General features: G+C 44.7%; 2 protein-coding genes across 3 annotated transcripts; one reads left to right on the forward strand and one right to left on the reverse strand.

The window, feature by feature from the left end:
- The first annotated feature begins 1,800 nt into the window (after window positions 1–1,800).
- Window positions 1,801–6,769, forward strand: LOC144395142 (coiled-coil domain-containing protein R3HCC1L-like). Its single transcript, XM_078098076.1, has 7 exons — window positions 1,801–2,076; window positions 2,478–2,949; window positions 3,141–3,334; window positions 3,901–3,971; window positions 4,246–4,341; window positions 4,458–4,598; window positions 5,435–6,769. The coding sequence occupies exons 2-7, from the start codon at window positions 2,500–2,502 to the stop codon at window positions 5,485–5,487; spliced, it is 1,005 nt and encodes a 334-aa protein (XP_077954202.1). The 5' UTR covers window positions 1,801–2,076; window positions 2,478–2,499; the 3' UTR covers window positions 5,488–6,769.
- A 2,347-nt stretch (window positions 6,770–9,116) lies between these two features.
- Window positions 9,117–24,779, reverse strand: LOC144395143 (lysyl oxidase homolog 4-like). Of its 2 annotated transcripts, XM_078098078.1 has the most exons (15): window positions 24,640–24,779; window positions 23,562–23,830; window positions 22,878–23,470; window positions 22,085–22,296; window positions 17,456–17,494; window positions 17,140–17,347; window positions 16,310–16,490; window positions 14,784–14,938; window positions 14,532–14,699; window positions 13,941–14,103; window positions 13,432–13,675; window positions 12,732–12,847; window positions 12,258–12,394; window positions 10,160–10,271; window positions 9,117–10,081 (listed from the first exon to the last, which is right to left on the reverse strand). In XM_078098078.1, exons 2-15 carry the CDS (start codon window positions 23,827–23,829, stop codon window positions 10,011–10,013), a joined length of 2,667 nt encoding a protein of 888 aa, XP_077954204.1. In that variant the 5' UTR covers window position 23,830; window positions 24,640–24,779; the 3' UTR covers window positions 9,117–10,010. The 2 variants fall into 2 exon arrangements, with proteins under 2 accessions (XP_077954204.1, XP_077954203.1); XM_078098077.1 differs by having other exon boundaries at window positions 14,532–14,938.
- Between the last annotated feature and the right edge of the window lie 1,045 nt (window positions 24,780–25,824).

Raw genomic sequence — 25,824 nt, forward strand, 5'->3', positions numbered from 1 at the left:
ATTCCGAAATTTAAACAGTTTGTCTGAGTAGGTTGCTCTGCCTGCATTAAAAAAAAAAATTAAACCAGTTATTATGAGGGAAATCCTTCATCTACCTGAAATTAATGCTCTAGTAAAAAATGTTGAGGATATATCAGAGGATGCACTTTTTTTTTTTTACCAGAGTAGGCATTGTTTGTGTTGAGGAAGTAGATCTCCTCACGTCCATCTCCATCCACATCACAAGCAGTAACTCCAATAGCATTTCCTGCTTGATCCCTCAGGGCAAAGTATGGAGAGCTGCTGTCATCAACAGCAATGTTCACCAGCCTTTTTTGAGTGTGACTGTACTTCAGCACCAGGTTGGGCCCATTGTACCTGAAGGATAACAGCAAACACATTTGTTTTGCCCGTATTGGTTTCCTTTCTGTTGTAGAAAATATAATTCAGTGCCGTCTTGGCTGGTCTGGCCTTAAAATTGAAAAAATGTTAGCTTTCTACGTGCTTGTGACCCACTGTGTGCAGCTGGTGCAGTGTTTTGTCCCTAACACAGCCGGAGTCTACCACTGCTGTGCAGAGAAATGAACATAAGAAACAACAAACTAATTTTCACACTCACCCAGCCACAATCACTTCAAGGTCACCGTCCCCATCCACGTCTGTTACAGCCATTCCATAATTTAGCTGTGTGGGATTGTGCAGACTGTCTGGAGGGAGCATTGTCTGTGTTACATCCTGGAACATAGGCTCCGAGCTCTGGGCGTGGGACTTATACCAGAGTCCAACCAGGAGCAGCAATACACCAGAACCCCACATCACTGCAAGAGATGGGTAATGCATTTCAGTTAATAATACAGATTGTCCATCCATCGTCAAACCGCTTATCCTGCACACAGGGTCGCGGGGGGGCTGGAGTCCATCCCAGCCAACTTCGGGCGATAGACAGGGTACATCCTGGATTGGTCGCCAGCCAATCGCAGGGCCACACAGAGACATATAACCATTCACACATCTACGGGCAATTTAAAGTCCCCAATTAACCTGATCCCCAGAGCATGTCTTTGGACTGTGGGAGGAAGCCGGAGAACCCGGAGAGAACCCACGTAGACACGGGGAGAACATGCAGACTCAACACAGAAAGGCCACTGGGCAGAATCGAACCCAGGACCTTCTTGCTGTGAGGCAACAGTGCTAACCACCACGCCACCGTGCCGCCCTAATACAGATTGTGCACGAGTCATTTGTAAGAAATCAGCACAGGCATAATGATGATGAGCAAATACAATAAAGACAATGTGCATGAAGAGAGTGTATTTAAGAGTCCAACAAGGTTATGCATACGTTGAACACAAAACAGTAATGTGTAAAGAAAAGCCAAAATAATGATGTGAAAATAAAATAAATTCCTAGATGCTGGAATTGCGTCCATAAAGTGAAAACTGAGATGTTATTTACGGTTATTAATGACAAGTCGGTTTTACTGTTGAATCTTTAGTAATGATCATGTACCATATGATCCTGCAGCATCCTGTTTTTCATGCTCATTGCTTGTTCTTGAAGACAGGCATTTGGTCATGTCTTACCTGCACGCTCAGTGTGTAGAGATGTAAATGATGTGACTTCCCTGCAGCAACGAGAGTCAACTGAGTAGCATAAAAAATACGTATGTCTTTGAGATTCTTCACCTTACACAACTTCAGCTTTTAGATTTTACAAAACAGCTTGTGTAAGGGCTTGACAGAAAACCAATCAGAGTGCCGGTCGGAATGTTGACCAATGGCTCATCTGTACTTCTGGTCACGTGTAGGAAAGAGGCGGACGTCTCTGTATTTGACCAAAATACGAACGCATTACTGCGACGGCACAGACATTCAAGCGACAACACGTTAACATTTGATGCCATGGTATGAAGTCTGACCTACAAAGGCAAAGGCTATTCTGAGATAAATAATAATTTGAGAGTGATTCAATGTGATAATCGCCCAGAAGGCTTCAGCTGTAGCTCCTACAGAACACAATCTCCCAGAATCCTTTTCGTTGTCCTACGCTCGCGTCAGAAGTGCGACAAAAATCTGTAGGAAAACAAGCCAAACACGGGTAAGAAAAGAAGGACAGTTATTAGGTATAATTATGTCTGGGAATGTATTCCATAAAAATATATGAACACAATTACAGACTAGATGATTTTGGTATTAACTTGTGCGTTAATAAACAATGACTGAAGCCTTATCGAGGAGATGTGTAACGTTAGTTATTGTTAGCTAACATTAGCCTTATCCAACCAAGGCTAACGTTAGCAAACAGCAATGTTTAATGTTAGTTATTAAATCCAGTTGTATACTTTCTCATGGAGTAATGAACCAGTTAATATACACAAGTAAGAATAGCACGATTACATTCTCATTACATATATTCGTTTGGAAGTTCGCTAACGGTTAAGAGAGATTCTATTGCGCATTTCATTGAATCGGCTCAGTCTCGTTTTCTCTACGATCCAGGTGTTTTTAGCGTAATTCAACAATGGAGTCAGAACAAGCAAAAGAAGACTGTGCTCCCACCCAACCAGCCCCCGCTCCTCCATCGCAGACACGCAAACAACGAATTCAGAGCTCCAAAGAGAAAGCTCAGGCTCAGGCAGAAGTAAAACCAAAACCCAGGCCTCGCTACTCAGACAAGGCAAGGAAGAATGCCAAGAACAAGAAGGACAAGGCTGGAGCAGCAGATAAGGGAGCTCCTGCTGGAGGACAGGCGAAGAATGAAGATCCTGATGTGAAGGAAGAGCATTTACAGAATGCAGATGTACAGGCGAATGGTCTGCCTGACTCAACCAATGAAGAAGCTAATGCTACCTTATGGCGAGAAGCACCAGCCTCTGAGGAAGAGGCGGAGGAGGAGGAGGAAGAGGGGGAGAGTTGGGACACCTTGTTCAATGATGATGGAGATTGCCTGGAACCACATCTGCTTGAAGAGGTGAGCTTGGCAGGGTGAACTAAAAGTCACACACAGACATCTGTTTGTTTTACACCTATTTAAAACCGTAGCAATCTAATAGATGTTTATATAATACTTTTAACATTTAACCCCCCCATCCCCCTGTTATTTCCCTTTCATCCCACCTGTTGTCACCTGCTTTCACTTTTGTCGCCTTTTCCCCGATCCAGCTGGCTTTGAAGGAAGGTAGAAAGAAAAAGTCACTCCAGGAGCCCAGGTTTGATTACTACAACATGGACGGAGAAGGCGACGACGACGACGACAACGACCTCACAGAGGATGAACTTGCTCACATTGTAGAGATCTACGACTTCCCTGCTGAATTCAAGATTGAGGACCTCCTCAAGTTATTTCAGTGCTTCCAGTATGTATAGTCCAGTAAGCCGCTGCAAGACCTGCTAGTTCTCTTTGCATTTTTAGGAACAACATAGGAATTTGGACCAAAAAAATGTAATCTCAGTGAATGCGTCATCCCTGGTTTGTGTCTTGAATTTGAGATTGGAATCTAAAATATAATTCTGGGGTGAACGATCTATTCATAATAATCAACTATCCAATATCATTGATGCAATGTGTAAAAATAGATACTTATCATTGTCTTCAAGATGCACCTTTTTTGTTTTGAAATTTCTTCAGAGATCCCATAATTTGTGAATTAAATGCTCGCGCTGAATCGTCAAGATGCACCTTTGAAACAAATGTTTAGAGAACAGACTCTCACAATGTTGCAATCTAGATTTTATTAATCTTTTATTAATGTATTCTATCTGTGATGCAAGGCCCATTTCCAGACTCAAGTTGACATGTCTTTGATATCCCGTCATGTCTACCCTTAATTAATCTAATGGACATCTAATTGTGACAAATATACATGATATTTTACTGTGATGAAACTTCAGATTTTAACTCCTCAAAATTGCTGTTTTTCAGACAGAGGGGATTTGATATCAAGTGGGTTGATGACTCCCACGCGCTGGGCCTCTTCTCAAGCCCCATCGCAGGTTAGTGAAGTGCTCTGTCACATAAAAGGGTTATACCTAAGAAAACATTATGATCTGCATGTGAATATTATTATTTTGACTTTTTATTTCTTCAATAAAAGTAATCTGTGAATAAGTAGATCATGAAAAGCTCAACGTTATTACTTGACTTAGCTTTTATCTGCTGAGCTTTTAATTTAAAAAGGAATCACGTTTGGATCTTTTTCTCACATCTTAAACGTGAGGCCTTTATTTATAATCTATAAAAGAAGTATAACTTGTTTTCCATTTTCAGCTCGGGAGGCTTTAAGATCCAAGCATCCTCTCATGAAGTTGCGACCTCTTTCCAAATCCTCCTCCGACATGAAGGCCAAAGCTCGCAGCTGCACAGGTACAAATACTTCTGCCTCTCGGGTTCCTTGTCAGTTCGTCCTCCGTAGCGCTCGTATCTAGAGACTAACATCATGTCTGTCTGTCATTGATACTCCTTTTTCTTCTGATCCTCAGACAACCTCCTGCCCGCTAAAGAGAGACCTCAGACCAGTGCAATGCTGGCTCGCAAGCTGGTGATGGGCGCCCTCGGTGTAAAGAGCAACCTGACCAAGGAGCAGAGCGACGCAGAGCGGAAGAAGCTGCAGGAGGCGAGGGGTGCGTTAATTACAGGGGTTTCGTCCAGCTTTTGAATAAGGTTAATGCTCTCTGTGCTCAGCAATACATCTTCTTTGGATGGCTTGTTGCCTCCAGTAGAGAATAGAAGCAGAACTTTGAGTGAAATACTGGTCATCCTCAACTCGAGCTGAAAGTCGCTGATATGACATATGGCTTTATTGTGCGTGAGGGTCAAGTAGGTTGTCGATATAAAAGAACACTGGTTCCAAGTCAATTTACTGTAACAAATAGGTATTGAAAACATGCCACAGTCAGACTGACTGACTGTGCTACTCCTTTGCATCATAAGGTTTCCACCACAAGTGGGAGCCGTTCTTCTACTTTGCAGAAAGTAAAACAGAAATTGGTCCCTGAGAGAAGTTGCTCTCCCTCCACTTCTGTCTCGTACGTGTCTATAATCAGCAAAGCAGCCGTTTCCTTCTCAGATGGAACATAAGTATATAGGCACAGAAGACCACAAATGACGGTCCACTCAGGAGCCAGTAAGGAAGTCAGGGCCCATATACGGGGCCTATGTATAGTTAACTAAAAAAAGATCCTTTGTTCTAACCATGCGCGAGCTGCTGTGCTCGTACACACACACACACACACACACACACACACTCTGTCAGTCAAAAGTGCATCTTGTACTGAACATTGTGTCCCAGGACGCTGCGTCTGGTCGTGTACGGAGGTCATTTTACTGCCAGCTCTTCACTGCCCTGCATGTGGGGAAGACTGTGATGCGTATTTAGAGTAACAAATCACCGTGTCGTGTTTACTTAAGGGCCTTCGCTGATTGATGTGTTAAACTGTGTCTCTGATTCATCTTCCAGAACAAAAGCGCCTGGCAGCCAAACAGCAGGAAGATGCTTGGGAAGGAAAGTGATTGGACAGAAACTACGGTTTTACTTCAGTTTTAGCTTTTCTCTTTTCGGCAGAGGCTCGAGTCCTCTCTTTTTCTTCTCTTTTCGCTGTGTTTTGTCAACGGGCCGCTCATTCCTACCACCACATTTCCCAGAAATGGAGTCTCGTCATTTGTTTTTTCTTTTTGCCACAGTCCTTCACCAACTGTTACTTAAGGTCCCGTCATGCACTGCACTGAAGGGTTACATCAGATGAGGGGGCCCAGCTATTGTTTGCTCACTTTTTATGTTCATCCTTTGTGCGTGCAGGAAACGTTGATCCATGGCCGAGGCTAAAACAGCCTAACGTTTCCTTTCTTATTTTTTAACATTGTAACCACAGTCTTTAGTAAAAGAGAGTCTAACCATTTGTCTACCTTAATTTAATCAATCTTGGAAATCATGTTTTTTCTTATTATGAATTTCGTCAAATGTTTTATAGATGACCTGAGTAAATCTTGTAAATGTGAGGGAAGCTGCTATTCATCACCATACAGTGCGTCACTATACTCTATATGAAGACATTATGGATTTAGACTTTAGACCGTTTAGCTTGTGTTATTAAACATGTTTTGAGAATTCAAAAGCCTCCAAAACGCTATCGCTTTTGATCTTTTCCAGTTTCATGGCTGTTCCCTCTGTTAAATCCTACATATTCATATTCAGTATTACGTACTCTTCTGCACCAATATCCAATGAGAAGAGTCTTTATTCAGTTGTCATTTACTCTAAAGAACAAATGTTGACGGACAGATTTTGTCCAGCCGGTTAAAATGATGAAAAGCACTTTTGGGTTTGTTTTTGGGAGGGAAATAATTTAAGACAGTCAAAATGATGTTATTGCTGTCATCATATATAGACAGGTACATACATTAAATTTGACCTGCATTCAACTCATCCTAAACATTTAGGAGCAGCACGGTGTCCATGTGTCTGTCCAGTAATTGAGGAGACAATTCTGGTGGTAAATAAATTATCACTATTTCCTGAAATGCACTATTCAAGGCATACATTTTTCTTTGGTGCTAGTATATTTGAAAATCCTGAACAGTCTTATGCGTTTTATTGTGGACTTTTATTAAGCTGTAGTATAAATGAGTTGTAGATTACGGGCGTTTCAACAGCGGATTGGATGATATGTTTCTGCTCCAGTTGAAGTTTAACGTAATAGTTGGAAAAAAACTGGCAAAAAAATTGGCAAAACACAAGATTATCACAACTCTTTCACTCTGCTTTAGATTAAAAAAAATGTATTGTCAATCTCAACATGCGTCTTTTTTCTTTGTTCCTTGAATTCATTCTTGTGAAACACACACATCCAGGGTGAGGGGGGACTTTGGGACAGCTGGTAGGCAGCTGACCACATGACCATCAGTCTGCTTCAACTCTTTAGCCAAATATCAAGACTTATTCTGAACACAAATGTAATTCCATGCAAACCGTAGACCCAATTAGTTAAAATACAAAATATATCTGGCTAAATAAATGTTTGAAAAGCTGTCTTGTATGCTTTACAGACATCATTTATTTTTTATTTGTGTGAAGTTCAAGTCAAGCAGTGTATGTGTTTATAAATCAGTGGTGTTGATTACTGCTGTGAGGAAGCCGGTATTTGTAACCGTTTGGCTGATAAGCCGAGGGAGACACGTCACCGACGGGGCGAATAAAAGTGCTGCAGCCTCAGAGGAGGCAGCACAACAACCTCAAGTTTGTGTTTATATCGTTTAGATTCAGCAGTTGGGAATCAGCACAAAACAACATTGTTGCACTGTTCAAATATAATCTCTGCCAGTATTTTTTTGCTTGTTTCCAAAGATGTCAGGGACATCAGGAACGATGGATTGTTATTGTCCGAATGTGTTCTAAATGTATAATGCATATTTAGCGAAAAAATTGGATTTTATTTAAGGGGGAGTCAAAACAACTGATAGTGTTGTTTTACTTATTCGTGCCGTCATGTAATAATTTGTCAACTTTTTCAGAAAGTCAACGTAATGCGACATTGTTTGAAATGTGGTTGTGATTATTTTATTTAGTGCTTCACTTGTAGGATATTTGACTTTAAATGAATCTTTATTCATTATCTCTGTTAACTTAATAATGTGATCTACGTTGATTTGTTGATTGTTTTCTATTTCCAATTTTAAAATGCGATAAATGAAACCACTGAGTCCTCTGCTGGTCTCGGGGCCACGCGACTCTCTCATAACCATCTTACACGAGTTCCGGCGTGGAATCAAACCCAACGTGGATGCACTTTTTCACAGCGAGCCCTGGAACCCGGAGAGGACCTCCCCGGGTCTCTGTTGATCTTGCAGCTGAACTACATCCACAGATTATAGCTGCTCTTCACCATCGTCGTGTGAGAGCTGCGCCCTGCCTGTAATCTCACGCCGTGCTGTGGCTTCACGGGGAGGTAATGTACCGCAGGGCGGCTCGACGGTTGCCCCGCGCACACTCATTAGATCGACTACACAAATACAAAACCACTACTGAGCAAGTCGTGGTTCCAAGTGCCAACTCTGTCCTCCTTGTCGTGGAGCAAATGAAATGTGAGGCACGGTCTAAATGAAGAAAGCATCTAATGTCCCACCACATGAAAGGTCTCTGCTGGAGTACAATAGTGAGTCAGCAAGTGCGCCTTACGTCACCTTCCTTCCTTTAAGTAAAATTCAAAGCATTGTTAGTGATGACGGACCGAGAACCCTCTAAACATAATACTAAGAGTGTTATTATTATTGTTATTATGATAATGCACACTTAAAGATGGATCATGTCAGACATGAGAGAAGAAACCACAGTCTCCCTCTTGCAAACAAAACGTGTAGTTTGAAGTAAACAATAGACTGTTCTGTTCATCAATCTGCCCTTTTGTTGATTCATTTTTTAACCGATACAACCTGAGATTTTTTTCTGTTACAAGTATCTTATTAATGGATAAACAGATTAATGGTGGATATGCTATGATTCAGCCACCTGTTTGTAACTGTAGGAATTTAAATCCTTCAAAATTCATGAGATAAATCACAGATCCGTATAAGAACACATGGTCTTATGGTCCATTCATAGTACTGCCACTTTCACTAAATGTCACTTTAAAAGTTTCTGAAATTTTTTATCAGGACTTTCGATTACTCATTTGATTGAAAATGTGTAATTTTATATACATATGCAAAGTAATAATAGTATTCTACCCTTAACTCATAAAAGTGAAGCAATTAAACCAGAGGATGTGACCTGTTCACAGTACAGCCGGTGTATTGTGACAATGGGCAGATGTGAGTTTCCACAGTGTTTGTTCATGAGTGGGAATGAGGTTGGAAACAACCATAAACTACAACTCGGCCTCGCTGGGAGAAGATGTGAAACCCAGCTTTTTACTGTAGATCTATTTTTAAATTAGCTGGAGGAGGCGAAGGAGTCTGCATGCTGTCGTGATCAGACTATCAAATCTTCACAAGGCTCTCGTAACTTTCCTATATTGTAATTTAAATAAGGGAATGCGTTTAAGCGAGGAAGCATATTCCCCAAATCTCCTGCAGGCACTAACATTATCTATTATCTTTTTTTTGCATTAGAAACTGCAGCCAAATAACCATGCCTCAAATAAACATAGTTTGCCATTTAACATTTATTCTTTTGCTACTGTTACCAAGTGCTGTTGAGGGCGTAATGCCACATCGCATCTGCTGATACCGATGTTAAACAGCCATAAAAGAAACAAGTGAATATATCTGCCATTAAAGAATCAACAAAACAACACACAGCCACACAGGGACAAGTTTCAAAAGTACATTAAAATGTTTGCATAAATTAGAGACCTAAAGAACAATATTCCAGAGAGGTAATATAAAACTGTACATGACAATACATTTGCAATACATTACAATATTTATTCAAATAAGGCAAAATAGCACCATGAAATAAAAATATTCTCATTAAAACCAAGAACCACACAGTTGCGACAGTGAATACTGCTTTAGTAATGTGAACAGTGGAAGCACAGTACAGCCAGTACAGAACGTCGTAGGCCGTCTGTTACCTGGGTGGATAGATGGTGTGTTCTAAAGCTAAAGGATGTGCTGTTCTCTTGTGCCTTCGTGTCACTACTTTCTACGTTGTGGTTAAGTTTTGATCAAGATTAAATTTGTCCAAAGATTGTGATGCTTTTTTTTAAATAACTAGTTTTTTTTGTTATAGGGAATGATGCTTGTGACGGCCAACTGGTCTCCTTCTACCTTTTCTGTCTTTCCCTTTACCTACATTTCTCCTTTATTTGGCTTTCTAACAGGGGCAGTCACTGCCGAAGACAATTAGCCACCAGATCCCAATTAGTCAATTTTGTACGTCTCTCCCATATCATCCAAGATCCCCACCTGCCCCCCTCTGACCCTCATCTTCCTATTTACTAACATGTCATTGTCATTCAACCTCCTTCCCCTGACATGCTGAGGTGTGCTGAGGAGTTGTACACTTGTTTTGTCCTTAAACCTGCGTGTTCCTTCATTCACAGGAAGTTGTTGGAGATCTGACGTTGGTGGTCAAACAAGTCCTCCGCCTCGGCGCTGTAAGCATCGGCTGTTGAGAAGAGACAAAGAAGACGGGTGGAATACATTGCAAAGAGTAAATGAATAGATGAGATGGGAAACACGGTACCTGCGTGGCATCCGAACATGTAAACTCGTTCTCCATCGTACTTGCACCGACAGCGCATCACGTTGTTCTGGAAATCGGACTCAGCCATGTCCAAGGACGGGTTGACCTTCACCTGTTGATGGAAATGAGAATGTGACTCAGGGATTTGGTGCGTAACAGTAAAACAGTTAGACAAAAAATACATTTTACAGTATGTCAACAAACAAATGCATTATTAAAGTGTGACTGAGGGTGTGGAGAAACTGTATTTGTGGCTCAAGGTCTTGTTCCACCTGCCCGAGGGGAGGGACTCAAACAGTTTGTGTCCGGGGTCAGAGGGGTCGACCCCTCAGGGTCATGGAGGCAAGTCGCAGAGGGACGACAGATTGCAAGTATGATGGAAATGTGTCCCGAGTCCAGTGACATTGTTGGTTCTGTCAACCCCGTTTCCACAACTATGCTCGCAGCTCTTTTTCTAGGCAATTGAACCCCTCACACAAGCAGTTAGCGCATCCTAGTGTGATATATAGTAAAGCAAAGTAAACGTAAAAGCACATATTTTCCACGAGGCCAAGCAGGAAGCTGCACGATTATTGTTCTTCCCTTTCTATTTGGCTGATGATGTATAAATGATGGGTTCAAGTGAAGCATGACATCACTTTCCACTGTTATCTCTGTGCAGGGACACGGGCCAGATGACAGTTTTGGGTTTGGATTTAAGCAGCAGTCTATCATTAAGCTGTAGCCATGGTTGGTTGCCATGGGGTTGTTGTTTTCCACCCTGTCTGCTTGACTGCGATATATAAGGAAAGCCCACAAATGAATTTTCCTGATGCAGACCTCAAACAGATAACTGGCCACATAACAAAGCAACCCAGTTTTTTCACATACATACATATTGCACCTTTATATTTCTAGGAAAATACTTAAGATGCAATATTTTCCTGATAATTTGACCGTTAATTACATTTCCAGCCAAATCTAGTTTTGAGAACTTTATATATTTTGAGAGGTATTGAGCAGCCAATGACTTCAGCACATATTTTATAGTCCCAATGTAAAACACCATGTTTACTGGGTGGCAGTCGATGCCCTTTGAAAAGCTCCAGTAATAATGTCAAACAAACGGCCCACAGCCGGTTTTAATGAACAATGAAAGGTCGTCACTGATTTTTTAAACGACTGAGCAATAAGGAGCAATCGCGTCGAGGTGACTCATCGGGTTTAAATGTATGGTCCTAAAAATGGCTTCCACCCCGCGATACTTGGGAACGTTTCAGAGAAACACCCTGCTGCATGAAAGACGAGCGCCTCCCCTCCATCGCTCACTTCTTACGAAACCTTTACGAGCGGCTCTTCTACCGCCGAGCCACAAAGTGCTGCTGGGTCACGTTGTCGTGGCAACGGTGAATCTCTGGCTTTGTGACATGCACGTGGTTTTTTTTTTTTTATCCGTCAAGACGTGGCTCGACGCATGTGCACAGGCCTCCCCAACATGCAGTCCACACACAAGCACATGCAAGTCACACGTAAACGTCTCTGCGTGAAGATACACTCCGAAAACAGTTGTAAACTGTAAACATCATGACCTTGCTGCCGTGAAAAAAATAGAACAAATGACAGAGGAAAGATGTGCAACGACACCACAGCAGATTGAATGTCTGAAAAACAGACGAGACGTACAACAAACTCTGCTTTCAAGCACAAAAGGGAAGTGCTGACAGAGCTGTTCCGCTGCCGATAAGCCTGCACTTTCTGAAAGGGTGCACTAATAGCAGGTCTACTTTCTATATAAATCCAGACTAAATTTACTTTCCTTAACTACGCACACACCCTGAAAACTACATACGTACTGTACACCTGAACGGTTCCCCAGCCGCAAGCCATTTAGCTCAAATTATAGTCTTTTATCGCATCTTTTATCTTTTGTGAGCCGTCAGATGTTTTGAAACACCAACTCTGGTTCGTTTTTTCTTCTTCTCGCTCTCACGCCTGATCCAGGAGCTTGTGTAAGCTACCAACCACCGTGCGATTCTACTGTGAAGTTTGAAAGGTGTATTTATTTTGGCCATCGAACTAGAGAAAGTGATTTTTGGTTGTAACAAACAAGCTTCCTAACCTGGAAGATGTATTCGCCGGGTCGTATGTCTGTAACGTCGATCCACTGGCAGTCAATGTCGTGGCGGTAGGTGTCCCAGCAGCCAACGGAGATGCCCTGCTGCCCCATGTTGTAGCAGGCGTACCGTTTCTGGATACCTGGTAGAACAAACAGTTGGAAACACACGAGGATGAGACGAAAGGAGAAGATGTGTAAATCTTTATTGCTGGATTTGAAAATTTGACCACAAGCCAGAGATCTTTTTTGGGAACATTGAAATGAATTGAAAAGATCTACACCGAGTAGAGCTGTCTAGGCTTTGTGAAGCCAAGATTAATTTAGGCGTGGCTTTGCCTTTGAACGCTCATTATGGGGTTTCAGCTTTCCACTTCCATGTATTCTTGATTCACTTGTTTGTCACGATACGCCTCTGGTCTCCAGATTTCCCCTCAAACAGCAGATTTTCTTAACACCACTCCGCCATGGAGGCCTCACCTTCAGGGCAGTAGGTGTCCTCAAGGCAGAAGCTGGCCTTGTGACCTTCAGCCACCTTGGTCCCATTGAGAGTCAGCAGGTCGTAGTGGGTGAACACCTCGATGCTGTGGTAGTGCCTGAGAAAAGGGGTCAGGGTGACGTGTGAAGTAAGTTAAAAGAGCTTCCTGCTGTTTTTATTCTGACCTTCATACATCAGTTAAAACAAAACACCCCCTAAGTATAAACAGGGCTTCTATAAATCCCGTTTTGTTGTTTGCGTGGACGTCAAACAGACACCAGCAACGATTGTAAAAGTGGGACGGAAGATAACAGCTTGGTGTCGCACTTTGTCTCATTACGGAGCCATTCCCAGAACAGACCGGAGCAGAAGTGCACCATGTGTTTTCTGCTTGGGGAGGTGATGACTGGGTTGCGGCCAGGAGAGACACTGAGCTGTGCCTCGTTATGGGAATCAGAACCGCAGCCGCTGAGATAAGAAGCCCTGTGACCACCGGTTGACCACTGCGTAGGATGTTTATGTTTGACGATAAAAGATGGTGTTAATTATGTCAAATTACAGAATTTTATATGGGTTTGGTTATTTATAGTCTAGAAAGTGTCAAAATATCAATGCACTGGGGTTCAATTTCAAATCTGACATTCGTCTTCTGCTACAGTCATTGAAATCCCCACACAGCGGCCTGGAGCCGCCCACTCCTACCTGTGACACTGGTGCCATGTCCAGCTCTCTCTGGTGGCTTTGGGTCGGAAGTCGGCGCGGCCCTTGTTCATGATGCGGGAGGAGAAGCGCAGCAGGCGGCGGTGTCCATAGGGCCAGGTCATCCTGGCAGCGGAGGAGGAAAGGCAGTTCTCCTCATTAGCGCAGGTCAGCAGGTGCAGGGGCCGGTCCTCCAGGTAAGCCGTCTCCTGGACCAGCTGAGCGTCCAGCACGAGGTCGGGGGCGGCTGCAATGGGCCCAAAGTCAGACTTTAGATAACAGAAAACCCCACCAGTTGTAGCGGTTCATTGCCGTGAAACTGTGAATCTATGCAGACATTTAAAAAAGGGTATTTTTTATTTAATTTGTGCATTTCGGTATTAATTGATGCAATTTGTACAACCTCTCTAGCAACAAAAGCCTTTTCACACATTAGTGGTATTCGCCAAGACTTTAACGTGTAAAATATGACAAACAAAATGTATCTCCACATTTGCTGGTTTTGGACTTACTTTCTGCACATGTGACTCCTGCAGCCCTGCCTCCTGCTCCTCTGGGACAGTAGACGTTGGTGTTTCTGCGACACTGCTGGACCGACATCTCCGTGCCGGTGCAGTGGGTTCCACTCAGAACCAGCTCACCAGCACCCGAAGAACCAGGCCAGTACCAGGTCTCCTGCACAGAGACACAAGATCTCTGCTGTCAACAAAGCCCACATTATCACATTTTCCTCTCCTTTTCACGATATAAAAACTACCAGTTAAACGTCCCCAGCAGCATCACCCCCCCCCCCCCCCCTCAAAACCCGCCTCACGCTTCCCTTTCCATGCACAGCTCTATTTTCAGTCTGTTTGCTGTGTGAATTTTTCCTGATTTCTCCTCGCCTCACTTTCCCTCTTTTATTTCCGTAGCGCTGAAAGTGGACGTTTGAGAAGCCTGTAATTACCCCGGGCCTCGGTAATAACACAGCACAGACACACAAACAGCAGTACAAAAAGAGCCATCGGAATATAGGAACACACAGAACAAAAGCCTGAGGCGAGAGAAGAGCGAGTTCGAAGCGAAAACCTTTTTTTTTTTTTTTTTACCATTCTCTCGTTTACCTGATGAGCTGTTGAAGCGAAGCCGAGGCCAAGTTGTCGACAGACCACCATGGCCTCGTTGATGCCCCAGTTCTCACTACAGATGGAGCCCCAACGTTTGGCCCCTCCGACCTCCATCAGCACCTCCACGCGGCCCTCTGACGGCTCTCTGCCTCCCGCCAGACGCACCTGAGGGTTGTGGAAGAGTGTTTTGTCAGCCCGGGAATACTGCCAAAGGCCCGTTCTGTGTACATACGATGGTGCATTCCTCACCGTGGCCTGCATGCCGGTGTTGGGCACGTTGCACCGGACGGCTACATCCTGGTCGTGCTTGCAGGTGTAAAGCGGCACAGGTCTGTAGGTACACTCTGTAATCGACTTCTCCCTGCCGACACACTGCACGCTGTTCATGTGGATGGGCCCGGTACCTACAGGAGAAGGGTTTCGAGTAGATTGAGCCGCATGCAAAGACGCAGACTGATACACACACAGAAGAGTAAAGCCCCTAAAGCGCTCTGCAGCCCCAGATGTGCACACAGCTGGGTTGGAAGCCCAGGCATAATCGGGACCTCTGGTGTGGCTTTGAAACTGAGCTTAGCCACAGAGTTCTCTGTCCAAATGACTGTACACTCTGTCCGGCACACTGCACGCCAGCCACGCTTTATAAACCCAAATAGAAACCAGAAATGGCGAAATAGAGGAAAACCTTTGAACACATCTCTTTTGGCGTAGGTGTGTGAGGCGAAGGCTGAAGCCCTATAATTTGCCCTTAAATAGCTAATGATGTCATCAAGTCTTGCTGCCATTTGCTCTCCTTTAGCTGCGCTACCCAGGAGCCTAGAGGTTTCATCCCCAACGCGTTATATGTTCACGCTACTCTGTTGAACTTGCCTGAGAGATTTGAAGCCACAGTGCTCCATGGTGGCATTTAGTTCAACAGTCAGACGTACGTAACCGCAGCACAGCAGCTACTTTAGCAGAGCCCTCAAAGTAACACTCAAATGCATTTCCATGAATGACTTCATTAAGTACAGTGGAGGGACAGAAATGCACCAGCTATTACAGGACGTGGAATGTGCCTGTTTGGGCAGAAAGATAATGGGGGGAAATGAATGTGATTACTGCAGAGCAGAGGTGTACTGAGAAAAAACAGAGGAATAATTGAGTTTGGGAAAATGTCTGCGTCTATTATTGCTGGATGATTTGATGGCCGTATTCTACTGCCCACAACAAAATCAGCACCAAAGTAATCACAGAGTTTTTGAGGGTTTGGTCCTGATTGCCTGACATCCTGGTTTCAAAGCGGCGCTAACTTTTCACATACAAATGGTTCATTTTGATAACAGCACATGCCATTGTTTTGCTCCCTGCAACCTCATAGCAGAGTTTCACTGGTATAACTGGTCACAGGGGGAGATCCTCAACAATCGGCTTCTGCCATTGAAGTGGAAGTCGGCCTGTAAACATTTTCTCCGTGTTTATTTGTCTGATCGGAGGACACGGGGCTCTCGCAGAGCTGCGTATTGCGGCAGACATCTCGGCTGACAATTGTTTAGTCTAAAGGATCACAGAACTGAACTGATCATGCTTAGAGTGCGTGGTGTCGGTGCCCTTCAGCACATAAGTGGTTATCAGGTCTGGCTGGGTACCTTACTGATATTATGAATGAAGAATAACTGTCTCACTGTGGGATGGCAGTCTCCCACCACTGGGCCGGGAGACTGAATGCATCACTAGAAAGCATCCGAAAGGTGCAAAGTATGTCAGCCAGTATGTATGTGTGTTATGTCCTTTCTTACCCTGTCCCAGCTGAGCCCTGGTGAGCGCCTCCTTGGCCGTCCCGAAGCCCAGCTCCCTGCAGACCACGCTGGCTGCAGTGATGTCCCAGAGGTGGTCGCACACAGTGCCCCACTTCCCCTCCTTCAGCACCTCGACGCGGCCCTCCCCGAGCCGGGGCCCTGCCTTCAGACGCACCACGGGCTGCACGCAAGAACGGGGGGTTTGCTTACTAAATGGAAGTTTGTAAATTAGTGGAAAAAAAACACCCATTGCAGCCCGTTTGGGCTGTTTCCCTGGCTCGACTGTAAATGATAATTATATTCTAAAATAAAAAACTCATTCATCTAAGTGCCGATGTACTGGATCCAGTGCCAGGAGATGTATAGCTTGGCTTCATAACAAGGGCTGGAAACAGCTGAAATAGCCAGCGTGGGTTCTGTCTAAATTTAAAAACACGCCTGATATTAAATTAATTCTAAAACTGTTTTGTTATTTTTAATCTTTGTTTAACAACCAAGCCCTGTTCAGGTAACCAGACGAGTCTTACAGTGACTTATTGTTTGTTAATGGATTGAACAAACAAAGCAATACCGTGTTAATTAGTGAAATGACTCTGGACAAAGCGATGGTAACGTTGTCCTTTTCCTTCTGCTGCCAGTGTTGATGCAGTAATGAAGATTAGCTAACTGTCTTCTTGCTGTAACTATACATTCAGTGAAGAGATGGGGCAGCGGTATCGACCACGGTGAGAACAACAGCAAGCGAATGCCGTGAAATACCAAACGTTTCTTTTCATTTAAACAGATGCATTCCCCACATCTAGATGTGCGTCAGCCTCCACCTCACTGACCGGCGTGGCAGGTGGTGCAGGTGCTCTCCCGTATCGGGTGAACTGGGGTCCGGGGACGCAGCGGACCACGGCGTGCATGCCGCCCCGGCACGGGACATCACTCCTGGGGATGGACAGCTGGGCCTGGCACTGCGCCAGGGAGACCTCCACGCCCCGACACTGTACCTTCTCCACCCAGTAGGCCTTCTTACTGACCTGCGTCCTTAGCCTGTGGGGGGGCAGCAGAGAGTGACGTGAGAGGTATATTTGTACATTTGTCATGCCGATGATCTCTCAATCTATAAAGTTATAGCCTTTCAAAAAGCAGATGATGTACCTTGAGGACGGATCGGCTATCTTAGAGTCCCACAGTTTCCTGAAAGAAAGAGGACATTCCACTTATGAGTCACAACGGTGTCTCTGCACGTCCAGCAGACTAGACAGCCGGCCGTCCTACCCCCCCCCCCCCCCCCCCCTCCCACCCCCACCCCCCAGTCCTGCCGTTACACGCTGACTCCTGACTTCTCTCTATCAAACAACAAACCCAGGGCTTTAACGGAGACGTCACGCTGGGACGGGCGTGTGTCTCTTTGGATAAACACAACGCTCATGTAAGTGACAGGGAGAGAGAAAGACAGAGAGCGAGATTTACAACAACGGATCACATTACTCCCTTTTTTTGTTTCCTAAACCACCACCTTGTTGTCAGGACTTTTTTAGATCTTCCATCTCAGCAGTCATGGGTATTCCTGTCTCAGTGTTTGTCTGTGTGTCTACGGTTAATGTCGGGTTGGGGCACACTAAAAATACGAGTAAGTCACCATACATTAATCCCTTTTGAGAAGCCTATTTGAGGTCTGCCAACCCCAGCAGGGGTCTCCAAACGGTGTCTGGCTCCATGGAAATGAACCTTTCTTAAGCTGGAGTCAAATCCAGTCATATTCTGAAAGGAGGCATTGTGTAGTAACAAAAACCTACGCCTGCAAACGCACATACGCCCACACACACACACACACACGCACACACACTATACTAAGACCTAAAAAAGAAGAAGGGAAGAAAACTCCATACGATTAAATGAAACGAATGATTCATAAAGCAGGCAGAGTCTGGGAAGTGTGAGCTGACCACTTGCATCAACCCGAGTGACCACAGACAGGTGCAGCGTGACTGATGCCGTTCACGAATGTGCCGAAATTAAATGACTCACAACATCACGAATAGACGTTAGCAGACTCTACGACCAGACTCGTGATGCAATTAAATATTTGGCAACCTAAAAGCAGTTTGTTTCCTCTCCAGGAGAACCCCAGTATCCCCGTCATCCACAGCGGATTTTCCATCCATCCATTTTCAAACCGCTTATCCTGCACACAGGGTCGCGGGGGGGCTGGAGTCCATCCCAGCCAACTTCGGGCGATAGACAGGGTACACCCTGGATTGGTCGCCAGCCAATCGCAGGGCCACACAGAGACATACAACCATTCACACTCACATTCATACACCTACGGGCAATTTAAAGTCCCCAATTAACCTGATCCCCAGAGCATGTCTTTGGACTGTGGGAGGAAGCCGGAGAACCCGGAGAGAACCCACGCAGACACGGGGAGAACATGCAGACTCCACACAGAAAGGCCACTGGGCGGAATCGAACCCAGGACCTTCTTGCTGTGAGGCAACAGTGCTAACCACCACGCCACCGTGCCGCCCCACAGCGGATTTTGCACGGTACAAATATTAGATGAGAAATGGGTTCGAGGAAACCCACAACAGAACTCCTGCCTGCGGTTTGAAAGAGCAGCCAGAGTGAATCTAAAAAACAAAGACACTAAACGTGGGTTTTACAATGGACCAACTATCAATGATATGTACATATGTAGATATTTCACATTCTGTTTACTGGATCTTGGATTGTTATCTGCATTTTTAATGTGGTTTCAACGGTGTCGTTGCTTCTGTTCTTTTCCATTCCTTCTTTCTTTTGTTCTTTTCATTTCTCTATCTGCTTGTGTGAGATGTTTCATAACTTGGTGATAAATCCAAATGGGGGGGGAGAGGGGGGTGCTACCCGTATAATTGCCTGCTCTGCTTGACAGTGTCTGCTGTGCGGTCGAGCAGTAGCATGTTGGTTCACACACGCCAGACATGGAAATATGCACGTACGTATCTTCTTCCCCTGCCTTGCCTCTGTAAAAAACAAAGCTCTTTAAAACCCCGGCGTCGTACTAAACGCTATGACTGCATGCTGGGAAACGAGAAGCGAGTGATGGAAGTCCTTCTGAGCTGGGCACTTTTTGAGGAGAAAAAAAGAGGATGTGAGCATCGAGCCTCTGGCACAACAAACAAGTTGGGAAACGCAGCACTGCTGAACTTTTTGAACCAATACCGCTTTCTTACGTCTCAGGATCTTCAGCTCAATGCCAGGTTTTTTATTTAACGCCATAAGCCACACCGTTTGAACCACAAATGTCTGCACCAAAGTTGTTAGAGTTGGTCCTCTGCGTACCATGAAGGACTGCATCCAATTGACTATCCATGCAATAGTTGTTAAGACAGAAAGTCAACCATGTGGTACAAGAGGAAAAGTACTGAGGATTGGGAATGTCCGTACCGATCGTTATGGCTGGCAATGCACCCAATGTTTGTAGAAATATCTTTGCTACAGCTGTTAAGTAGATAAATACGGATCCCATGTCATTTTGTGGGCGAACCCGCCCTGGCAAGGTGGTTGAAACAGAGCCTATTGGTTGAAAAGGGCAAAGAACTTGAACTAACTAATGTAAGTTAAGTCACCTCTGCGAACACGGAAACCTGGTCAATCCTAGCGCTTGAATGCAATGCAGGGCGGGTTTTGCAAAGAAAGCAGCTGGATTCATAATAAACCTGATAAGACGTCACAATGTCTACCTCAGGAAACATTTTCAAAAGGACAGCTGCCAAAATAACTGTTATTATACTAAGACATGGTCGTCTAGATGCCAATGATCCACTTTGCTGCTTCTTGAAAAATAAAAGAACATTTTGCTCCATTTGTATGCGGTTGATGAAGGACAAACAACATTCCCTGGCCGGCTGCAGAGTTTACACAAGCTGCTGGTTGGGTTCTTGGAACAGAAATTCAATGTTTGTCCACAGAACTTTGAGGTCTTTTTCAGTGTTGTTGTCCACATTAACATTACATTTAGAACGTGTGGCATTGTGCAAAACCAGCCAAGCACAATCTTGGAAGCTCTAATTGCCCAAACTGAAGCGCAAAAGTGAAAATCAGAAGTCAATTTTTCCGAAGAAGCCCTGGAGAGATAAGACATTATGAGAGAAAGCTATTCATTGCTGTGCTGCGGCTGTGGCGGTGAACCGGGCAGCTAAGGAGATGTGCACAGGACAGGGGGTAATTATTGATGAGACACAGAGAGACAGATGGTGCAGGGCAGCCTAGCGGTCAGCCATAAAAAGACCTCTGTGGGCAGACAGACGGACACACACAGAGTTCTGTTTGCGGGTGCACAAGCGTGTGTGTGTGTTTGTGTGTGTGTATTTGCAAATGTATTTGTGTGCACGCATGGATTTTGGACATGGTTCATGTAAGGTCTTGTAAGTGCGACTGGGGTGGACGCAGGGATGTACGGGCATGTGTGTGCAGGTGAGATATTGGGCTTTTCTGCCGTATGTGAGTGGAAGGGCTTTGAAGGTTTGTGTAGGTGCTAAAGCGGGTATTTATGGCTAAAGTTAGACCCATGTTGTTGACTTACAGAGACAGATCCAGCAAAACAACCCTGACATTGAGCAAATTATGTGTGTTTTAGTGAGTAAAGAGTTATATTAAACATACAACAAAGAGAAAGCTGGTGTCCTTTTTCTTTTCCTACCTAACTACTGTAAAAGTTTTCTGTCTGCTAAACTAAAAAAAAAAATATATATATATATATATACTACACTACTTAGTCAAATATTAATTGAAGGGATTCAGGAGCTCCAGCTCACATGCGAAATGTAATCAGGAACGATCATTTTCTGTTAAAAAGATTTAATTAACTTAAGTTAAAAAGTTGAAGTGTTCAAACTTTACAGTAATAACGTTACAGAGCATTAAAATATTTTTCTCACACATCCGAAAAAAGCTGTGTCCTTGTCACCAACACTGTTGTTATTGAGTTATTAAGTCAGACGTGTAAGCAAACAGTTGCCTATTTTCACATCTAGCAAACATGGTGAAAGTAATAATTTGTTTGCAGTTGGTCCTCTACTTAATAGAATAAAACACCCTCTGTCTGATTGAATCCAAGCAAAATAAGCTTTCCTCCAACACGCTCTTTAGGGCCCTTTTCACCAGCTGGCTGCTTACTGTGTCGGTCCACTTTGTTTGTTGCCGGCTTGTTAATGTGCACTAGATTTATTTGAGCTTAGAAACACAGAGATCAAACTATTTCAACAATATTTGCACTTGGAGTGGAATGTAAGTTAGTGCACAGACTTTTAGGCATCCCACTCTGCTTTAGATGTTTGTTTTTAGACGTTTCTTAATTACATGAGATTAGAAACTATATAAGGGAGGATTCTTGTAAAGACACGCCATGATGATGATGATGATGATGATCTCGTAGTCTGGATTTGACATTAATGACATGCTCTCCAAGGCTATTTTAAAGGTCTGCGTAGAGGCCCACTCAGCCGACGGGGCAGACGGGCCTGGTGGACAGACTGTCTCGGCTAGCGCCGCAGTGGACATGTGATGCCGAGTGTGGTTATGCAAATCATAGCAGTCGTGGTTCACCTCCACTACAGGGGGGGATGAAACAACACGGGGCCGCAGAATTTGTGAAGGGATGCGTAGGCCGCCGCATTTTTCCATCCCTTTAATAACCAAGTACACACAAACACACACACACACACACACACACACACACACACACACACACACCTTTTCTCTCTCCCTCCTTCTCTGTCCCGCTGCTGGCCACACACTCACCTGTAGGCGTTTTGGTCAAACTCTTCGGCAGCAGGGAATCCTAACATGCCACAGACGATGCGGCTGCTGCTCAGGTCCCAGCCCCGGTTACACACATGACGCCACCTCCCAGCATGCTTCACTTCCAGCACTCCTTCCGTCACGAGGCCGCCGTGGTTGCTGGACAGCACAGGCCGTAGACGAGCCTCCTCCAAGTGAACCTTATTTGATCCCTGCCATGTTTTAAGGGAATCAATAATTGAGTGCTTCAACCTGAATGAATTACTGGAAAGAAATGGGTCTTTGTCACAGTAGAGCGTGACTTCATCGTGGCTCAAACCACACCTTGTTAAACTAAATATTCGCCAGAGAAGAATAACATAATAAGATGATGTGCTGTGCCTCAAATCATCACACTCTCTAATCATCTACATTACAGAAAGGCAGCAGGAAGGAAACTAACAGAAAACAGAGGGATTGTTTAATGTGCAGGGATGCATGTCACATGATTACAAAACGGTGAACAAAGTGTAAACTCTGGAAGTTGAAGGGACAGAAAGACAAACACAAGCAATAAATGTCTTGCAATTTCCTCTGGTTTTGAGTTTCTCTCCCGTTTGAAGAAAGTGGCTGTTGAGCTAAAGCTGCTGGAAAAGAGCTGGACCTGGAGAAGCTCTGGTGTTGGATTAGTCTCTAATTGAACACGTCCACTGGCCTGTGGCTCCACAAATTAAACATATGTGTGTGAGTCTGAACAAAATCAAGACTGAACGATGTCTTTGCAACACACCACAAGGCGTCGGTGTGTCTTTACCTGTGTGAAGTGCACATCAGTTCCCGGTTCAACATCTGGATGACTGGGCTCTGGTTCCACATGGTTCCCGCTCAGCCTGTCACTTCTCCGCTCAGCCTGCCTCGCTGCCTCTCGTCTCACGTTGCCCGCCGCTTCCTGCCTCTGCCTGTAGGACGCGCCGTTCACCAGACGCGAGGGCAGCTCGTGCCCCTGCGGGTTGGTCTGTGGGCTTGCTCTGGAACCGCCTCGATTCCTTTGCGAGATGCGTATCTCGTGGCCGTTCTCCTGAGGGGAGATGTTGCTGCGACGGGGAGACGTTGGGTTGCGATGGAGGGCGATCTCGTGGCCTCTTCCAGAAGATGAGGGCATATGGGCTCGGGGAGGCACAGACTGAGGTGGTGCGTTGCTCTGTCTTTGCTCGCTCGGCTGGAGATTGGAGGACGAAGGGGTCTCCTGCGCGGAGACAGCGGGGGATTCTGGCCTCCTCTCTGGGCTGCAGATGACCCCCAGGTCCTCAGCGTGGGTGCAGTCATTGATTCCCCAACCATTGGAGCGACAGTCTGCGATAGAGGGCTCTGAGCCCATGCAGCGCACGTTGTCCAACCAGATCAGACCTAACACCAAGAAAGGGGAGTCATTTATTGACCCCACACATATAGGTGTAATATGTAATGTGTAGAAAGCTTAACGTTTGGCTGGAAGTACCTTGTCCTTGGCCAAACTTTGCGCTGTGTGCCCAGGTCAGGCCGCGCTGGAAGCCCATCTGTCGGCACACCACGTTGGCCAGGTTAAGATCCACCTCGTCATCACACACGGTGCCCCAGGCCCCGTTGTAGAACACCTCCACGCGCCCCTCGTTCGCATTGCGCCGGCCTACGCCTGCCAGACGCACAAGCGTCTCCTGGGCAGGCAGTTGAGGGGGGAGGAGGAGAAGCAGGAGGAGGAGTGGGCACAAGGAGCCCAAGCACAGCATCCTGGAGGGGAAAAGGGTAGAATGGGGAGAAGAGAAGGGCTGAGGAATGGAAATGGCAGCAGTGGGACATTCGGCAAAGATGAGTGAAACAGTGGGACTGCAAAAACCAGAGGGAGGTAGATAAATATAAACGCACGTCACCACAAAAATCCCAAAAATCCCACAAAGAAATGGAACGCACATTCCGTACGCTGACAAAACATGTAATTTCTCTTCCAACCCTAATGGGACATTCCGCACTTAAATGAAAGATTGATGGATTTGTTTATTCTTAAAAATAATCAGTCATTTAAAGGACAGTCTGAAACTTGAGGAACAGCGTGAAAACATTGCCCTCATGCAGAACCAGCCAGGGCGTAATGAGCCAAGCTAAAAGTAGCCCCTGCACGCAGCCAACGGAAACTTTGGCTTTCCGCAAACCCTCAAGCTGAGATGCACGCATTTAGCCAAAAGACACAAGAGCAAATAAACCGTCATAAAAATGTTCTCACACATAAATAAAGCAGCAGGTCATCTGTGAGAGACGCTTCGGTTAATGAGCAACGATTCATTCATACTTAGACCCCCTTCAAACTTTATTCCCGCTCGAGGGAAGAATTTGAAGATTTGGAGAAACAGGAGAGATTAATATAAATTCATCCAACCAGGGCTCAAGCAAATTCTGATGCAGGAAGAAATTTAGACTTATAGGCTGTTAAAAGAGAGATGACTGCGGATAAGTTGAGGCAGCCGTAGGGATGACGTTTTGAATAACAGAGAGAAAAGCAGACTGAAGAGGAAATAAAGGCAGAATTCTGAAGTTGAACTCACCTATCTGTTGATCTCAGCTCGGAGTCACCAGGAGAAAGAAGGGAGAGAGCACTGGAGGAGGAGAAGGCAGTGAGTTTGGTCCTCTCGTCTCTCTATTCTCCTCTCCTCCCTCCTCTTTCTTGTTCTTTCACTCCCTCAGATCTACTTCGTCCATCCCGCCCATATTTTTCTCATTTATGCAACTTTTTTCCCTCCCTTTCATTAGGTCACATTTGTCCTTCTGGGATGAGAATTGAGTCACATGGTCAAGATGTGTGAGCTCAACTTATAAAAGAGTCACAATTTCATGAGGATTTTTCTCTCCTTATATCTCAAAAACTATCCAGTCAATCGAAGATGGTTTTATTGTCAGTGTTTTGAATGTAGTGTATCAAAGTCTCATAAAAAAACAAACACTCCCTTGTGATGTCTTAAAGGCTGAAAGGGCGTTCATTTTTAGTCATATGTGCACTCACACACACACACACACGCACAATCACACACAACCACAGACAAAAGCGCACACACAGCGCGTGCCCACAGTTGGTGGTGTCATGAAATAAATACTATGTGCTGTGCAGATGAGAACGGAGCTGCCTGTCTGAACGCTTTCCCTTTGCATAAAGTGCAGTTTCATAACATCCTCAGTCGTGGCAACTCGTTACATGAAGGACGCTCTGAGGCGCTTGTTCAACATTTAAATAAAAAAGAGCTCATATTGCTGTAAAACCAGGTGATAGGTCTTTGACACCATGAGCCCAACCCGAAACTGAACATTTAAATCCGCAGTAATTTATGTAGTTTGTAAAAATAGGAGAAATATCTTCAGGAGTCCAGCAGCTCTGATGATGTCGAGCTGTTATTAAACTTCCTCGTTCTTGGGACTTCATTATTTGAATAAGTCATGTTGTTTTTAATGTGGCTCAGCAGGGATAAGACATTAAGATATGTGTCAGGACTAGATCGCTGATCTTTACTGGAAAAAAAACGTTCACATCAACATCAAAGTCCGTACCACAAATATTAAAGTACTTCAAACATGTGAATCGTTTTAGAATATTATGTTGAAATGTAAATTATTCTCTACACTAGATTTTTCTGCTGCTTTTGTGGTGAAAGAGATGTGACTGTGATGAGTTGTGACAGGAGAAGAGACATTTAGGCACAACAGCTCACTCTGCTGGAGCAAATCAAATGTGCCGATAC

The sequence above is a fragment of the Gasterosteus aculeatus genome, unplaced genomic scaffold (genome assembly GCF_964276395.1).
Source record: "Gasterosteus aculeatus unplaced genomic scaffold, fGasAcu3.hap1.1 HAP1_SCAFFOLD_90, whole genome shotgun sequence".
In the NCBI taxonomy this organism is placed as follows: Eukaryota; Metazoa; Chordata; class Actinopteri; order Perciformes; family Gasterosteidae; genus Gasterosteus; species Gasterosteus aculeatus.

Bases quoted from the DNA above. Each gene is read 5' to 3' on its own strand.
- LOC144395143 (XM_078098077.1), bottom strand. From the start codon at position 23,829: ATGCTGTGCTTGGGCTCCTTGTGCCCACTCCTCCTCCTGCTTCTCCTC. The intron at 17,348-17,455 runs GTACATCATCTG...GCCCCCCCACAG, and splicing joins ATAGCCGATCCGTCCTCAAG to GCTAAGGACGCAGGTCAGTA. The intron at 14,939-16,309 runs GTAAGAAAGGAC...CTTCTCCTGTAG, and splicing joins CAGGGCTCAGCTGGGACAGG to GTACCGGGCCCATCCACATG.
- LOC144395142 (XM_078098076.1), top strand. From the start codon at position 2,500: ATGGAGTCAGAACAAGCAAAAGAAGACTGTGCTCCCACCCAACCAGCC. The intron at 3,335-3,900 runs GTATGTATAGTC...GCTGTTTTTCAG, and splicing joins AAGTTATTTCAGTGCTTCCA to ACAGAGGGGATTTGATATCA. The intron at 4,342-4,457 runs GTACAAATACTT...TCTGATCCTCAG, and splicing joins CAAAGCTCGCAGCTGCACAG to ACAACCTCCTGCCCGCTAAA.